General features: G+C 46.8%; 1 protein-coding gene across 3 annotated transcripts in view; it reads right to left on the reverse strand.

Moving 5' to 3' along the window:
• ME3 (malic enzyme 3) overlaps positions 1-19,142 on the reverse strand; it is a 212,096-nt gene that overhangs the window by 23,959 nt on the left and 168,995 nt on the right. For all 3 annotated transcript variants that reach the window (XM_068266772.1, XM_068266773.1, XM_068266774.1), the window contains exons 9-10: positions 16,200-16,297; positions 8,580-8,693 (exon numbers count right to left, since the gene is read on the reverse strand). In XM_068266772.1, the coding sequence (XP_068122873.1) occupies positions 8,580-8,693; positions 16,200-16,297 (212 nt within the window). The remainder of the gene's footprint in view (positions 1-8,579; positions 8,694-16,199; positions 16,298-19,142) is intronic.

The raw sequence follows: 19,142 nt of genomic DNA on the forward strand, positions 1-19,142 counted from the left end.
TCTGGGCCTCTTCACTTAGAAGTGTCCCAGGCGGGGGAGGAGCCTCCCGTGGGTGGGTTGGGCTAATCGCGGTTGGGGGCGGAGCTTATTTTGAGCAGCGAGAGGGGCCTTTTTTTGAAGGTTTTAAAAAGGGGGGTGCCTGGACACCCAGAGCACCCCCCTGTGCACATGCCTGGCTGTGGCAGTGCGTGGTTACCGATGGCTGCTGTGGCAGTGCGTGGTTACTGATGGCTGCTGTGGCAGTGTGTGGTTACTGATGGCTGCTGTGGCAGTGTGTGGTTACTGATGGCTGCTGTGGCAGTGCGTGATTACCGATGACTGCTGTGGCAGTGCGTGGTTACCGATGGCTGCTGTGGCAGTGCGTGGTTACCGATGGCTGCTGTGGCAGTGCGTGGTTACCGATGGCTGCTGTGGCAGTGCGTGGTTACTGATGGCTGCTGTGGCAGTGTGTGGTTACTGATGGCTGCTGTGGCAGTGCGTGGTTACTGATGGCTGCTGTGGCAGTGCGTGGTTACTGATGGCTGCTGTGGCAGTGCATGGTTACTGATGTAGGGGCGTAGCAATAGGCCCTGCAGCGCCTGCGCCCGCGGGGGGGCCCGGCCCCCCCCTGGGGCCCGCTCGGGGCCGTTTTTTGGGGGCTGGAGGGGTGGCAGCATGAGGGGAAAGCCTTGCCCACAGTCGGCGGGGAGAGGGGAAGTTCCCCCCTCTCCCTCACCTCGGGGCTTTCCCCTCCAGCTAGTGAATGTGTGTGGGCAGCGGGCAGCGGCGGCGGGATACATACCTTCTTCCTTGCGTTCCATCGCCGCCTTCTCGCTCTAGCGGCTGACGTCACTTCCGGAAGCGGAAGTGACGTCAGCCGCTGGAGCGAGAAGGCGGTGATGGAACGCAAGGAAGAAGGTATGTATCCCGCTGCTGCCCGCTGCCCACACACATTGAAATTCTGCAGGGGGATTTTCAGGTGTCTGCTGCCCACATTACGATTTTCAGGTGCCTGCTGCCCACATTACGATTTTCAGGTGTCTGCTGCCCACATTACGATTTTCTGGTCACTGCTGCCCACATTGCTATTTTCAGGTGTCTGCTGCCCACATTACGATTTTCAGGTGTCTGCTGCCCACATTGCGATTTTCTGGTCACTGCTGCCCACATTGCGATTTTCAGGTGTCTGCTGCCCACATTACGATTTTCAGGTGTCTGCTGCCCACATTACGATTTTCAGGTGTCTGCTGCCCACATTACGATTTTCAGGTGCCTGCTGCCCACATTGCGATTTTCTGGTGACTGCTGCCCACATTGCGATTTTCTGGTCACTGCTGCCCACATTACGATTTTCTGGTCACTGCTGCCCACATTGCGATTTTCTGGTCACTGCTGCCCACATTACGATTTTCAGGTGTCTGCTGCCCACATTGCGATTTTCAGGTGCCTGCTGCCCACATTACGATTTTCAGGTGTCTGCTGCCCACATTACGATTTTCTGGTGACTGCTGCCCACATTACGATTTTCAGGTGCCTGCTGCCCACATTACGATTTTCAGGTGTCTGCTGCCCACATTACGATTTTCTGGTCACTGCAGCCCACATTGCGATTTTCTGGTCACTGCTGCCCACATTGCGATTTTCAGGTGTCTGCTGCCCACATCACGATTTTCAGGTGTCTGCTGCCCACATTGCGATTTTCAGGTGTCTGCTGCCCACATTGCGATTTTCAGGTGTCTGCTGCCCACATTACGATTTTCAGGTGCCTGCTGCCCACATTACGATTTTCAGGTGTCTGCTGCCCACATTACGATTTTCAGGTGTCTGCTGCCCACATTACGATTTTCTGGTGTCTGCTGCCCACATTACGATTTTCAGGTGTCTGCTGCCCACATTGCGATTTTCTGGTGTCTGCTGCCCACATTACGATTTTCTGGTGTATGCTGCCCACATTACGATTTTCTGGTGTATGCTGCCCACATTACGATTTTCTGGTGTATGCTGCCCACATTACGATTTTCTGGTGACTGCTGCCCACATTGCGATTTTCTGGTGACTGTTGCCCACATTGCGATTTTCTGGTGACTGCTGCCCACATTGCGATTTTCTGGTGACTGCTGCCCACATAAGGATTTTCTGGTGACTGCTGCCCACATTAGGATTTTCTGGTGTGTGCTGCCCACATTATGATATTCTGGTGACTGACTGCTGCCCACATTAGGATTTTCTGGTGACTGCTGCCCACATTACGATATTCTGGTGACTGCTGCCCACATTAGGATTTTCTGGTGACTGATGCCCACATTGCGATTTTCTGGTGACTGATGCCCACATGGCGATTTTCTGGTGACTGCTGCCCACATTGCGATTTTCTGGTGAACTCTGCCCACATTACGATTTTCTGTCCCACATTACGATATTCTGGTGAACGCTGCCCACATTACGATTGTCTGGTGAATGCTGTCCACGTTACAATTTTCTGGTGACTGGTGCCCACATTATGATTTTCTGGTGAACTCTGCCCACATTATGATTTTCTAAAGGCCCACATTACGATTTTCTGGTGAACTCTGCCCACATTACGATTTTCTGGCCCACATTACGATTGTCTGGTAAAATGCTGCCCACTTTACAATTAATTTACAGTGAAACGCTGCCCCATTACGATTATTTGGCACCTATGGGGGGGGGGGGGGGAGGCCCATCCAAATATTCGCAGGGGGGCCCAGTGATTTCTAGTTACGCCCCTGTACTGATGAATTATATAGAGGCAGGGTGGGTGAATCCCCTGGTGGTGGGAGTACCGGGGCTCATCTGCACTGCCCCTCTAGGTGTCGCATGTGGGTTTAAAGGTCCCGGGCGGTGGCAGTTAGGGAATCCCTGATCACCGGAGACCCTCCAGGCAATGACCTGGAATGGCTTTGCTTAAAAACGGCCCTGGTGTTTTCCATGGGCCTAAATTCAATAATATGAGCTGAATCCAGGTATTCTGCCCACCACATTTATACACTGTTTATGTTCATTTATCATTCTAGATTTATTAAAATTTGCCTTCTGCAATTATGAGATTAGTCGAGGTTTTAACCACTAGTTCTCAGTCATTGCTTTTCCATTATTGCTACCGATGTATGTGAAGTAGAATGTGCAGTAGAAGGCCGCAGAACCGCTGTAAGGGTACAGGAATGATCTGGTGAGAATGGCAGTTTGCCTCAGAGTTCTGACACCTCAGGTTCTCATGCAGAATGGAGCAGGGCTGGTGTCCATCTGCTGCGTTACATAACTCGCACTGACACGGCCGCCTGGAGGCGTATTAAGCGCTGATATATTTTCTCTCAGTGCATTATTTCTTCTTTTATACACAACTCACAGAAATTCATCTCGGGGCAGTTGCCAGTTTAGGGAGGTGGAGGATATCGGATACATCTATCATTATATTCTGGCACAGCAGGAAGTTACTGGCGAGAGCCGCTGCCAGAGGACTAGAGCCAAACAAGATGTGAGCGGTCCAGCGGGACGCAGTACAGAGACTTCTGAAGGGTCCCACGCCCAACCAGCCGGTGCTCAGCAGAAATGCTCAATTATTCCAGTAAAAGGCTTTTCACATCAGTTATTACATTTACAGCATGTTTAGCATTAGACTACTTTCTAGATAACCTAAAAACTGTCAGAGGACAGTGTTCTGTGTGAGCAGATAGGCACCCAGGCCAGTATAACAAGTTAGAACTTTTTACTGAAGAAAACTTGCAGAGATATATCATACAGAACCATCAGGAAGCGCAGCTTACTTAGAACAGAGAGAATACAGAGTGAGTACAGGAAATGACAATCCCATAAAGATTACCGAAGTTTAGAATAGTGAGAATACAGGAAATGACAATCCCATAAAGATTACCATAATGTTTTACACACAGTGACAACTTGTGGTTGTTTTACTATTCTGCAATTTAAGGTAATAATCCTGTTGATATGCGGTGTATGGGCAGGCAACAAATATCTCTCTGATTAGACTCAATCAGAAAGAGATCTGTCACTTGGTGGGCCTGCCCATCATCGCTAGATGTATGGCCACCTTAACCAGCAAGATTGACTGAATTAACCACTTGAGGACCGTAGGCTTACACCCCCCATTTACCAGGCTATTTGTTACAATTCAGGGCTCTGCAGCTTTAAGGGCTCGCTGCAGGGCCATACAACTCAGCACACAAGTGAATCCCCCCCCCCTTTTCTGCCCACCAACAGAGCTTTCTGTTGGTGGGCTCTGATTGGTGCTGCAGTGTTTGTTTTTTATTATTTGTTTATTTTTTTTAATACATTAACCAATTTGTGTTATTATTTTCCCTGCCCCTTCCCCAACCCCCCCCCCCCCCCCCCCCGCCGCCAGCCAATGGCAGCCTTCGACAGCTGATCGCTCCTGAGCCTTCCAGGGGGACAGCTGTGTCATTTAAGCGGAGATGCGCACGCGATCTTTTGCAAAACCCCGCCCTAGGACTTCACGCCAATTGGCATTGAGCCGTCCTGTGGTTGCCACCGCGTCCACGCCAATCTTCAAGTAGTTAAAGTGTACCAAAGATGCTTAATTATACCTGGGGCTTCCTCCAGCCCCATCCGCACGGATCGCTCCCACGTCATCTTCCTCGCCTTCTCGGTGTCCCGGTAGAAGCCCCTTAAGTTTAGCCAGTGGGGGCGCAGTGCGCATGCGTGGCCCGGCTGCATCCACGTGCCCAGCCACGCTCCCATGGCCAGGAACGCTCTGCGTCTGCACAGTACCACTGCAGGCGCAGAATGCTCCCAGCTTTGGGAGTGAGCGCAGCCACACAGCGCCTGGCCCGGACTTGCCAAACTTACAGGGCTTCTACCGGGACACCAAAAAGACGGAGGAAGACGACGTTGAAGCTGACCCGTGTGGAAGGGGTTGGAGGAAACCCCAGGTATGTATAAATCTTTTATAATTAATCATCTCTGGCACACTTTAAGCCTTATTTTTATCTTCAATTTGCAAAGTACAGCTCTTAATGTCCTGTAATAAAAAAAAATCTATTATATATTAATGTAGTAGTAGCAGTAGGGTATTGTACTGTGTTAGCCATCACTAAAAGCAAGAAGTTTAGAATCAGGATGATACCATTTATTATGGTATCATCCTGATTCTAAACTTCTTGATATGAATGTAGTTAATGAAAATACAAACATGGGCTCAGATAGAATTATAAAGCCAAAGAGAGCTTTGAATCTACTACCCTCTGGCTGGACAGGAGGGAGCATTTTGTATTAGAAGTATTACCAGACACACTATAGAGCAGGGGTCTCAAACTCAATTTACCCGGGGGCCGCAGGAGGCAAAGTCAGGATGAGGCTGGGCCGCATAAGGGAGTTCACGTTTCCCCGCCGCAAAACGAGGGCTGCAGAGCCCCCAAATCGCCCGGGTGGCAATCCGCCGGTATTTCCTGGAAGGGGCAGAGCTTTCAGCTTCAGCTCTGCCCCTCCTGACGTCAATCGCGGCGCATCGCCGCCTCTGCCCGCCCCTCTCACTCTTCCTTCACAGAGAGGGGCGGGGGAGAGGCGGCGATCCATTCGGCGATTGACGTCAGGAGGGGCAGAGCTACAGCTGGAAGCTCTGCCCCTCAGCGCAGTCGTGGATGTTTGCGCGGGGGATTTGGGGGTCTGCAGCCCTTGTTTAGCGGCGGGGATGCGGCGGATTACTTGGGAGCACTGAAGCGAACTATAAGGTAAAATGGGCAAATATAGTTCGCTTCCGTGTCTCTTTTGCTTTTGCCGGCAGGCAGGGCCGGTTTAAGCAACAATGGGGCCCCAGAGCAAAATAAACCTGCCCTCCCCCCCCCCCCCCCCCAACAGATACCGTGGAACAAAAATCGGCATTAAGGGACCTTTTTAGCAGCTGGTATAGTCAGGGTGTGAAGCCCCAATCGGTCGGAGCTCCACATTCTGGCTACCCCAGCCTGCATGGGGGACAAGGGGTTAAAAAGTTTCAGGAGGGGGGGCCCCACATAATTTAAAAAAAAAAAAAAATTCCCACACTCTAAACATAAAAAAAAAAAACAATTGGGAAAATAGGAAAAAAATGCCAGGGATCTTCATACAGCCATATTGCGGCTGTATAGCGATCCCTGGCCAAAGCGCTGCGGCTGCGTATGGACCCCCTGGAAACCCTGTCAGGAAATGTATTGCTCTTTCTTTTGATACATGTAAAATTACACTACCATTAGGCTTGCTACTAAAAGTGACATTTACCGCATTTAAAAGTATACTATTTTCCTTCGAAACTTTAAAATCGATTTTCTCAAAAACTATAAGGTCTTTTTGAAAAATTGTTTTTTCCTCTTATTCCTAATGATCTCCTTAACATATCCTGCAAATTTAGGGTTTCTAGCATTTAAGGTGGATTTGCTATTAACCATTAAAGTCGGCTGGTTTTTAAATGTGTATTTTTTTCCTTTGCAACTTTAACATCGATTTTCTCAAAAACTATAAGGCCGATTTGAAAAAAATTTTTTCCCTCTTGTAGCCACTGGGGGCCCCTACAAGCTCTGGGGCCCTGGGGCCACAAAATATTGTATCGAGGGCCGCAAATGGCCCGCGGGCCGCGAGTTTGAGACCCCTGCTATAGAGCGAAGTCATTATCTATGATGGTTAGATCTACAGTACAGTTACCTGCAGTCTCCTATAGGGTGCTCAGCTGACTGTAAAGGTCCTTGGAAGAGAGATGAGAGCTATTACAATGACTGTGATTTGTTTTCTTCATAGACTGAATATTTTGGACACCTGCCCTAAAAACGATTAGTATTGTCCGCCCCACACATAATGGACCAAACTCAGATTTGCTCTACAAGATATTTTGGCTGCAATTATCATTCTGAATCTTCAGCAATTCAGTCCTGTTATGATTTGGGATTGAGGAAGATCAAGGAGATACTAATATTTCTGAGTTAAAGCAGATGTTATGTAAATGTATACAATTTGGAATTGGAACACTCCTCAAGAAGATTACATTTGACCATGTGACTGATTTGTATATCTCTCTGAATGGCTCTCCTGCCATTATGTGATCATTTCTCACTCCTTTGGTCATGTGATCTTATCTAGCCAAACCTTTTCACTCCAGTGCAGGCTGCTTGGTCATGTGATCATATCTAGCCATGCAGAAACATACAAATCTGTCACCTGATTAAACTGGTCACATGCTTTTCCGTTAACTCTCCTTAGGGATAATCTATGTACATTAAATTGATCATCTCTATTCTGTTTATAGTGAATTTATTAAATCTTGTGTGAGGAAGTGCAATGGTCGCTTTTAGGCTCCTCTCACACATGGTGCGTCACCGTACGCTCCCGTGCCGCAGTGGCCATTAGTCTCTATGAGACTGGCCACACTACCCGCTGTACTATACGGCGGAAGTGGTTCCGATGACTTAGAGGTGACACAGACTCCGCTCTGCAGTGCGCCGCTGACCAGTACAAGTGGTACTGCACAGCAGGCATTGGCATTTGCATTGGACTCAATGGCACTGCAACAGTCTAGATTTTTGCTGTGGTGACCTAAAAACAGTGATGCACTTCCTGTCCAGCAGGGAGCATGTTACTGTCAAGGGGTGGAGCTCTGCATATTACTTTGTTGGCACGCTCTGCCACGGGGTAATGTACAAGGGGCAATGGTGCAGTGAGATTGTCCCTCCCGGGCTCTCCTGCCGTAGGACAATCGCACCGCACCATATGAGAAATTAGCCTCAAAGGGCGAGTTCTAGAGACATCTTGGTGTTTACCAAAACTCTCCATATTGAACTAGAAGCATTGTGGAGAAGAATGGACGTGTGATTGCCCTGGGTTTACGGATATCAGAATTCATTCACTAGCCATAGGACGGCCTTCTTATGTGCCACCTTTGAAGGTCTTGGTGGACGGGCACTGGAGGCCGGGTCTTTCAAAAGCAAACCAGTCCAATTTAGAAAGATTTTAGCAGGCTGGAGAACGCTGGAAAGAGAATGTAAGATATACAGAAAGTCTGGCCTGGATGTATAGAGCAGGGATCATAGTAATTCCCGCATGTCTGTTGCAGTGAGTTGGCTTTTGCAATCGCATCTGCTGCCAGTGATTTCTTGCGTTTTGTGCAGTTTTTTGGATGCGGTGGAATACATTGCGAACGCGCCTGTTGTGCTGGATAAAGCAGAAAATTTACAATTTAAAAACGTGTAGTAATGGCATGCGTTTCTCGAGTGTAGCTAATGAATTCAATAGTCAGTGCAGCCGTGGCAAAACGCACACAATTTCAGCATGTGTGTTCCTTGCCTTAAAGATCATCTACTACCAGGTGACAGATGTCTGCAGTAAATCCAGTTCTGCAGATGTCACTGCAATCCTATGAGCTTTTTCTGGAGTCCTCACCAAGATCTCCTGTGATCCATATAGAGGTTTGTAAACGTTTCTGCCAATGGTCTTAAACAAGCATGGGCCATGTTTGTCGAGCAACTTAAGTTCTGGAAAACTTAAATGAGGCTTTTAGTGTCTCTGGTATTGAGCTTTGGTGCACATGTGTATTAGAATGATACTGTAGGTACAGGGAGGTAATCTTTCATAATGTGACATACCTTTACTATCAGTCCCTTTGAATCTACCATCCAGATCTTCTTGATGGCTTCACTTCTGGGGGTTCCCTCTTTCTCCATGGCCATACATATAAGCTGTGCTATTCCCATGGCAGCCTGGGGGGAAAAGAAGATACTTATAACTACTTATCACATTTATCTTCCACAATTACCTGTTCTGTACACAGATAGCCCTGTATATAGAGCGTGTGGCTAGGATATAGCTCAACTCACACCAGCAGCTAAGAGCTCCGCCCCTGGGAAATCTGAGTCATGGTATTCTTCAAAAGTAAACATGAATGATGTAAGGATCGGTTCACACTAGAGCGGATGGAAAACGGACACAGTAAGCGCATGCGCTAAGCAGATGTGTTCCAACCATTTTGCATTTGCTTGCAGCAATTTCACTTTCGGCCCCGCATCTGCCCGTCTGCTTTGATCACGTGTCCTGCATTGATCACATCCGCCCGTACTTATCGCCACTCACGTGTCCCGCCGCCGCTCGGTCCCTTGGTACACAGCCTGGAGGCCAATAGGGGAAGGTAGGAGACAATAGACCAATTCTACCTAACAACATTTGGCAACGGGACACGTGAGCATACCACCCAACTTTTGATTAACTACAACTACAAATAAGGAGTACGTTTCTTGCTGAGTAAAATGAGCCATAGATTACTTCTCTCCAATGTTGCTGTCACTTACAGTAGGTAGTAGCATTCTGACATTACTGACAGGTTTTGGACCAGCTCATTTCCTCATGGGGGATTCTCAGCATGGCCTTTATTCTTTATAAAGACATTCCTTGAAAAGGATTTATACAAATATGCTGGCCAGCCTCCCTGCTCGCTGCACAGTTTTTTGGCACTTATATGGAGAAACTGCCATTTACTAAGTGCTTTTGAAAATAAAGAAAACACTGAGAATCCCCCATGAGGAGATGGGCTGGTCTAAAACCCATCGGTTCTGTCAGATTTCTATTACTTACTGTAAGTGACAGCAACATAATAGAAAAGGAATATATGGCTCATTTTACTCTGGGAAAAATGTACTTCTTATTTGTACAGGTTTACATGTACTTTAAATGTTATGATTTTCGCGATAGTGGTCCTTTAAGCCACACCCCTGCCACACCTCTAACCACACCCCCAACACAACCCTAGTCATACTATAAAGATTTAATTAGAAAAATATGTTGTTTTGTAATTCAAAGCACACTGTTCCTTTCTATCCTGGTTCAGGTATCGGTTGAAAAGGGCGCCCGAGCTGCCTGTATGAAAAGGGCGCCGCCATAGACAATGTTATTTCTGGAAATATGGCTACAAGGTGTAGAAAAGGGCGCCCGAGTTTTGATATAGGCTACAAGCGGGCTCCCCTTTGTAGCCCATATTTTTTCGGCTACAAGGTTTTCGGCTACAGTAGGGCGCCCCTTTGTAGCCCATAATTTTTTCGGCTACAAGGTTTTCGGCTACAGTAGGGTGCACCTTTGTAGCCCATATTACTGCCTTTTTTTTTTTAGCCGAAGTTTTTATATGGGCTACAAGCGCTGGAAGCTGAATTATTTTATTCCCCCACTATCCATGGCGGCCTGGAGGGGGAATAGTAATTAACACATCCCAGAGTTTTTTTGTAGCCGAAGTTTTTATATGGGCTACACCAAGCGTCTTTTTTTTGTAGCCTGAAGTTTTTATATGGGCTACACCAAGCGTCTTTTTTTGTAGCCTGAAGTTTTTATATGGGCTACACCAGGCGTCTTTTTTTTGTAGCCTGAAGTTTTTATATGGGCTACACCAAGCGTCTTTTTTTGTAGCCTGAAGTTTTTATATGGGCTACACCAGGCGCCTTTTTTTGCGCCTTTTTTTGTAGCCGAAGTTGGTATATATGAGCTCCACCAGGCGCCCTTTTTTACAGGCGCCCTCTTCATATAAACCCCTGGTTCATTTTTCTTCATAATAACATAAGCAAATAATAAATACATCCATTTAAAGGATGGGAATAAAGTTTAGTCGATGAAGCACATTTTTCTGTAGAAAAATACATATATTCATATAGATGTACATGACATAAGTCCTGAAAGAGGGACAGGGGGACTGGGTTTCCAAAGAGTGACTGTTCCTCTCATAGAGAGACAGTTGGGAGCTATGCACGTGAGTATTACAACAAATACTCAAAGTATGTGTTTCTGAACCCAAGCTTGTCTTAGATTATCTTTAAAGGATACCCGAAGTGACATGTGACACGATGAGATAGACATGTGTATGTACAGTGCCTAGCACACAAATAACTATGCTGTGTTCCTTTTTTTTCTTTCTCTGCCTGAAAGAGTTAAATATCAGGTATGTAAGAGGCCGACTCAGTCCTGACTCAGACAGGAAGTGACTACAGTGTGACCCTCACTGATAAGAAATTCCCCTTTTTCTCTCTTTCTTGCTCTCAGAAGCCATTTTCTGCTAAGAAAGTGTTTTATAGTTGGAATTTCTTATCAGTGAGGGTCACACTGTAGTCACTTCCTGTCTGAGTCAGGACTGAGTCAGCCACTTACATACCTGATATTTAACTCTTTCAGGCAGAGAAAGAAAAAAAGGAACACAGCATAGTTATTTGTGTGCTAGGCACTGTATATACCCATGTCTATCTCATCATGTCACATGTCACTTCGGGTATCCTTTAATGTCTCTATAACAATACAAAGAGAACATACAAAGTCCAAGCAGAAAGTGACCCTGGCCTGGCACTCCAGCACTGCGCTTTACAACACGTATCAGTGGATGGGCCCCACTCTTATCTCAGACACTCCGATCCATACAGTGATTGCTGTTCTCCTGCTTCCCTATATGGACCCCCCCCCCCCCATGCACTAGCACAGGCTGTAGAGGTAGTATAGAGGCCCCAGACTCCCCTCTGTATATATTCATAGATTCCTCTGGTCTTTCATGTACTATAAATAACTGTTACTGCTGGAATACTACCTAAATATTATTCAGTTTTTAGAAATCTCCTAATTTGAGCAGCATTGCTCTGCCTGACTCACAGACGAGAGCTTCGGAGCAAAGAAAGGATATTTTTAAAATCTGACCATGTTGGGCATTGAGGCATCTGGAATTCAGGAATTTGGTAATGAAAGTTCCAACCTGCTGTTATATTTGTACTAAATAATCAGTGCCCTCAGAATACACAAACCTTAAAGTGGACCTGACCTCTTGCACAGGACAGAAAGAAAACATGGAGGAAGGCACCCTGTGTGTATTTAGAGGGTTTAGCCTGTCTAATTCCCCCTCATCTGGGACTATTCACAAGTGTAATTTGATCTCTGAGCTGTGTCAACATAGGAATCTTGGCAGTCCTCGGGAGGGCAGCTAATTTGTAAACACAGAATGTTAATCCTGTATCTGCCTGCTTCTACGAAAGCAGGAAGTAGACACCCTGCAGATTTATGGCAGGAGTTGTATCAGCTGTAACAAATGTTTTTGTCTGTAAAAGTTATTATGCTGTTGCTTATCCTTTAGAGCAGAGAGGAAGTTCTGAGTTTAGATCTACTTTAAAATGTGCCATCTCATTCCTGTGATTGGACCACTTGAGGACTGTAGGCTTACACCCCCATAGTGACCAGGCTATTTTTTACCAATTAGGCCACTGCAGCTTTAAGGCCGCGCTGCGGGGTCGTACAACTCAGCACACAAGTGATTCTCCCCCCCCCCCCCCCCCTACCCATCCACCCCCATTGTCTGTATTATAATGTACCCCATGTTTGTTTCTTACTTTGTACAGCGCCACGGAATATGTTAATGCTTTATAAATCAATAATAATAATATATCAGGGGGATTCCGGAAACCTCTGCATCAGCCACAGGCTTCCTACTACTGCGGTCAGGATCTCATTTTATTAACTCTCCTCACTTCAGGTCCGCTCTGTAAATGTAACCTTTAAAGAGACACTGAAGCGAAAAAAAATATATGATATAATTAATTGGTTTTGTACTATGAATAATTACTAGAAGATTAGCAGCAAAGAAAATATTCTCATATTTTTATTTTCAGGTATATAGTGTGTTTTCTAACATTGCATCATTCTCTAATATGTGCAGATTACACAACACTCAGCATTCAAAATTATTCTTTCAGAGCAGTCTGTGAAGTAATGACCTCTCCTCTAGCAGAGAAAAAGAAAACGGTTTACTTACAGTTGAGATAATAAAAGTCAGAAGACAGCCCTCTCCACGACTTTGAAAGTCGTAGAGATTAATGTCTTGTTTGCATAGTGATAACAACTGGAGTTTCTTGACTCTTCCTGTACTGGAAACAATTAGACTGATGTCTCTGCTCCTAATGTTTTATTTCTTAGCTGTGCTACAGTGGCGGACATACGGCCGTGCAGGCCGTGCAAGCGCACAGGGGCCCCTCAAGCTCCGTTTTTGAGGGGCCCATTAGGTATTGCAGGCGTTTTTTTTTTTGTTTTTTTTTAAGTTTTTTTTTTTATCCCGGGGGGCCCGACTCTTATCATTCCCTCACCTCAGCGGGCCCCCCTCCTGTTATGCGCGGCGCCTAGCGGGAGATACAGCTATTAGTCTCCGGGCTGCAGCAGACACTAGAGCTCCAGCCGCCTGTCCACTCCTGTCTCCTCCTCAGCAATACCGCTCGCACTACTTCCTGATTCAGTGCGTGCAGAGCGGTATTGCTGAGGAGGAGACAGGAGTGGACAGGCGGCTGGAGCTCTAGTGTCTGCTGCAGCCCGGAGACTAATAGCTGTATCTCCCGCTCGGCGCCGCGCATAACAGGAGGGGGGCCCGCCGAGGTGAGGGAGTGATCGGGCCCTCTTCCCAGCCTCGGCAAATAGTCCACCCACCCACCTGACCAGGTAATCTTATCTTTCACCCTCCCAGACCGACCAGCCCACCCCCCAGGTAATCCTACAGCCCGCCCCCCAGGTAATCCTACAGCCCGCCCCCCTAGGTAATCCTACAGCTTCACCCCCCCCAGGTAATCCTACAGGCCCCCCCCCGCAGGTAATCCTACAGCCCCCCCTCCAGGTAATCCTACAGCCCCCCCCCCCCATGTAATCCTACAGCCCGCCCCCCCCAGGTAATCCTACAGCTTCCCCCCCCAGGTAATCCTACAGGCCCCCCCCCAGGTAATCCTACAGCCCGCCCCTCAGGTAATCCTACAGCCCGCCCCCCAGGTAATCCTACAGCCCGCCCCCCAGGTAATCCTACAGCCCACCCCCAGGTAATCCTACAGCTTCCCCCCCCCAGGTAATCCTAAAGGCCCCGCCAGGTAATTCTACAGCCCCCCCCCCCCCCGGTAATCCTACAGCCCACCCCCAGGTAATTCTACAGCCCCCCCAGGTAATCCTACAGCCCACCCACCCACCCAGACCCAGGTATTCCTACAGCCCACCCACCCAGACCCAGGTATTCTTATAGCCCACCCACCCAGACATTCTTATAGCCCACCCACCCAGACCCAGGTATTCTTATAGCCCAACCCAGACCCAGGTATTCCTATAGCCCACCCACCCACCCAGACCCAGGTATTCCTATAGCCCACCCACCCACCCAACTCAGGTATTCCTATAGCCCACCCACCCACCCAGACCCAGGTATTCCTATAGCCCACCCACCCAGACCCAGGTAATCCTATAGCCCACCCACCCAGACCTAGGTAATCCTATAGCCCACCCACCCACCCACTCAGACCCAGGTAATCCTCCACCCACCCAGACCCAGGTAATCCTCCACCCACCCAGACCCAGGTAATCCTCCATCCCACCCTCACAGGTAATATTTTAGCCCACCCACCCTCACAGGTAATATTTTAGCCCACCCACCCTCACAGGTAATTTTATTAGCCCACACACCCACCTACCCTCCCGACCAGATAATCTTTTAGCTCACCCACCCTCCCGACCAGGTAATCGTTTAGCCCACCCACCCACCTGCAGCACTTTACAGAGTACATCGTTATGTCGCTCACTGTCCTTTAGAGGAGCTCACACTACTCCTACCATAGTCATAGTTGAATGTCTTATCATATTATTATGTATTTATATAGCTCTGACATCTTCTGCAGCGTTTTACAGAGTACATAGTCATGTCCTGACTGTGCTCAGAGGAGCTCACTATCTAATATCTTCTATATGTATAGTAAATAGCGCATAATTTTTTATTAGGAGACAGGGCTTTACTCAAAGTTCCCTGTTGATGTCAACTGCTGAATTAACTGCTGCTAAGTTCATGTACCCGTCATCGCACGTATGATTGCACGTATTTTCTGGGCATATCTGCCGACTTGCTTGCACGTATTTTCTGAGCATATCTGCCGACTTGATTGCACGTATTTTCTGGGCATATCTGCCGACAAGATTGCACGTATTTTCTGGGCATATCTGCCGACAAGATTGCACGTATTTTCTGGGCATATCTGCCGACATGATTGCACGTATTTTCTGGGCATATCTGCCGACATGATTGCACGTATTTTCTGGGCATATCTGCCGACATGATTGCACGTATTTTCTGGGCATATCTGCCGACATGATTGCACGTATTTTCTGGGCATATCTGCCGACATGATTGCACGTATTTTCTGGGCATATCTGCCGACATGATTGCACGTATTTTCTGGGCATATCTGCCGACATGATTGCACGTATTTTCTGGGCATATCTGCCGACATGATTGCACGTATTTTCTGGGCATATCTGCCGACATGATTGCACGTATTTTCTGGGCATATCTGCCGACATCATTGCACGTATTTTCTGGGCATATCTGCCGACATCATTGCACGTATTTTCTGGGCATATCTGCCGACATGATTGAATGTATTTTCTGGGCATATCTGCCGACATGATTGAATGTATTTTCTGGGCAAATCTGCCGACATGATTGAATGTATTTTCTGGGCAAATCTGCTCACATTATGTGTATTTTCTTGAGAAAACCTGCACAATTATGTGAATTTTCTGGGGAAAGGGTCACCAAAACTTGGGCCCACTGTCTTTGCGTTGCACTTTTCAAGGGAACCTGAGGTGAGAATAATATTGAGGCTGCCATATTTCTGTCCTTTTAAGCAATACCAGTTGCCTGGTTGCCGTTCTGGTCCTCTGCCTCTTATTCTTTCAACCATAGACCCTGAACAAGCATGCAGCAGGTCAGGGGTTTCTGACAATATTGTCAGAACTGAGAAGATTAAGCTGCATGCTTGTTGCTGGTGTAATTCAGTTTATTACTGCAGCCAAATAGATCAGCAGGGCCGCCAGGCAACTAGTATTGTTTAAAAGGAAATAAATATGGCAGCCTCCATATCACTCTCACCCCGGGATCACTTTAAATTACAGTTAGCTCCGCCCTTATCCGGTCATTGCCACGCCCATTTTTTGCCGCGGCGCTACGCGCCGCAGGTTCTATCCACGTCCATTTTTTGCGCCGCAGGTTATAGCCGCACCCATTTTTTGCCGCTTCGCGCGCCGCAGGTCAGGGGGGGCCCACAATTGATATTTTGCACAGGGGCCCACTGCTGCCTGTGTCCGCCACTGCTGTGCTACACATACAAATCATAATATCATAATTTTTTTTTCGCTTCAGTGTCTCTTTAAGCTCACTTAATAGGCAATTTAAATATCCGTACCTCGCCAGCACCTTGGAAGACAAACTTGTGGTCGGAAAGTCGGTTGTTTGTGATCCTGAGAGCTGCCAGAATCCCAGCCACCGCCACTGACGCCGTTCCTGAAACACAAAATTGGTAAAGGTTACGCCACATGAAATTAACTCTATTACCTATTATGACACAATGTATTGAATAGATCTAATTCACTTGAAGGACATCTGAGGTGAAAATAAACAATTGTATCTATCCTCAGTCTCCTAAAAATTACTTTTTTTTTTAGATATACCACACAGTTTTTACTGTTTCATTGTCTCTGCTCAATGACTTCATTGAAGTATACCAGAGCTCAAATCTATGAATTATTGATCCTTTTTATCTCTTTCCTGCTCTAAGTAATTTACTGTCAGGAAAGTGTTTTATGGCTGTAATTACTTATCAGTGGGGGTATAGTCTGACCCAGTGCGATCCGGTCCCGACCCGGGCAGAAACTGTCACTTGCATACCTGATGTTTAACTTTTTCAGGCAGAAAAAGAAAAAAAGGAACACAGCATAGATATTTGTGTGCTTGGCACTGTACATACACACGTCTATCTCATCATGTCACATGTCACCTCAGTTGTCCTGTAAAGAGGAACTGTAGTGAAAATGACATCACCCTGTGGGAGGGGTTTCACCACAATATCAGCCACACAGCCCCCCCCCCCGATGATCTACTGGGATCTTGTGGTAAAGAGGGTATCAGCTACTGATTGGGATGTAACCAAGGAAGTTCATTCCTTGGTTACAGTTCCTCTTGAAGTATCTCTGGGCCGGTATCATATGAAGCAGGTTGATTTGTGAATGGATTCAGTGCTTAGTACCCAACTTATGGGAGGTGCATCATGTTAATTGCACCTGTACCGAGCATACACGGTTTACGCATGTTGCTATGGTAACTAGGTTCAGTACAGGCCGGTAACATTGCTGCGTGATGTGCAATGTTACCGGCCTTTTCTGCATCCACCCCATTATAAGTAAGAGAACAACAGTATGCAATTAATTACAATAACTAATATAACTCTGAAGATACTTATATTTAGCCTATTCCCGGAGTTCTCCTTAAACTAAGAATTAGCGGAGTATGGCATAAAGACACAGACCTTCAGCTTATGAGTGACGGATGAATACAGCTTGGGCCTGCCAGGATATTTTATGATACTCTGGCTACTGGGTGGAGACCAGCAGGATTACCAATAATGCCTGATTTACTGTTTGGAAGTAAAGCCAGACAATCGTTTATAAAGTGTAATTGTACCATTAAGAGACTCTCTGGGCACAGAGGAATCAGCACGCTGTAATTGTCTCAGTAAGTCACAGAATTGCGCAGTTCCCAGTTAATGAAAATGAAGCACTGGCATTTTCCATACTGTAATATCCAAGGGGCAGCAGGCTGTTCATCTCATTACACTGTATGGTAAAACCCTGCTGTGAGACTGGCCTGCTGCCACAAAGCAGTGGTTCTTAGCCAAGGCTCCGCAAGGACCATGGAAAAACTGATAGACCTAACTAACCCTCCCACTACCTATTCCTAAGGTTGGTTTCACACTCTAAATTGGCATTAGCGATGCGGTGCGTCGCGCCCGCCCCACCGCCAGAAACCGGCCATCAGGGAACACCGCGTTAGTACACGGTGTTCCCTGTCTGGCATTCGGCCAAGCAGGAAGTGATGCGAGCTTGCGGTCACTTCCTGCTTTGGGTATGCTGAAGTGCACGGAAGCGTATCGCACCAATAAGCTTCCGCGCATGCGTGCCGCCAACTTCTTGAAAGACGCCTGCGTCCCCATAGACTAACATGACTTCCAGGCTGATGCAGAACGCTGCAGGAGGAGCGCAGTAACCTATGTGCTAGCGTTAAATCGGGCGCTTCCGGCGCAGCGTACAGCAATGTGGGAAATATGAACTTCCCCATAGGCTATCATTAGGCTCCGGTAGCAGTGCAGCAACGTGCCACAACGCACTGCGCCAGTGTGAAAGTGCCCTCACACTTAAGGTGACCGCACACCATACAATTAAAAGTTTCAATTTTTCGACAATTCGATAATTCCGATCGGTTGTCCTGAAAATTCAAGAGCTTTTCTTTGTTTTCGAACGAGAAATCCGATCGGATTTCCCGTTTTTTCCCCCGATTTTTGGAGATTGGACATGTTGGAAATTTCAGACCAACTTTATCAAGAATTGTATGGTGTGTGACCGATTGTCATTTACTTGATGTACAGTTCCAATCAATTTTTTCTGAGCTTTCAATTATTTTATTCATGATTGGGGAAAAATTGAACCTAGGTGTGTGGTACATTGGTCAGATTTTTAATTTGTTACAATCAGTTAGAAAAAATGATTGCTATTCTTGAATTGAACAGATATTAAAAAAAAAACTGTATGGTGTGTGGCCACCTTTATGGTGCCCATACATGGTACAATTTGTTTCATCCAATCTTACCATTTCTATCAAGAAGTTTTGAATCAGGATGATACCATTTATTGGCTAACTTAGAGATGGATAAACAGTGAGCTTTCGACTTATAAAAAGCCTTCGTCGGACTGGTTCCTGACCAAAACTGAAAAACACAGCTTATATACACTGACATAGGGCTGGTGCACACCAAAACCCGCTAGCAGATCCGCAAAATGCTAGCAGATTTTTAAACGCTTTTTTTTATTTTTATGAGGCGTTTTGCTAGCGTTTTGCGGATTGCTGCTGCGGTTTTCAGTATAGTAGATTTCATATATTGTTACAGTAAAGCTGTTACTGAACAGCTTCTGTAACAAAAACGCCTGCAAAACCGCTCTGAAGTGCCGTTTTTCAGAGCGGTTTGCGTTTTTTCCTATACTTAACATTGAGGCAGAAACGCATCCGAAATCCAAAAAATGCCTCACCCAGGCATTTTTCGTTTCTGCAAAACGCCCCCCGCTCTGGTGTGCACCAC

The sequence above is a fragment of the Hyperolius riggenbachi genome, chromosome 2 (genome assembly GCF_040937935.1).
Source record: "Hyperolius riggenbachi isolate aHypRig1 chromosome 2, aHypRig1.pri, whole genome shotgun sequence".
NCBI lineage: Eukaryota > Metazoa > Chordata > Amphibia > Anura > Hyperoliidae > Hyperolius > Hyperolius riggenbachi.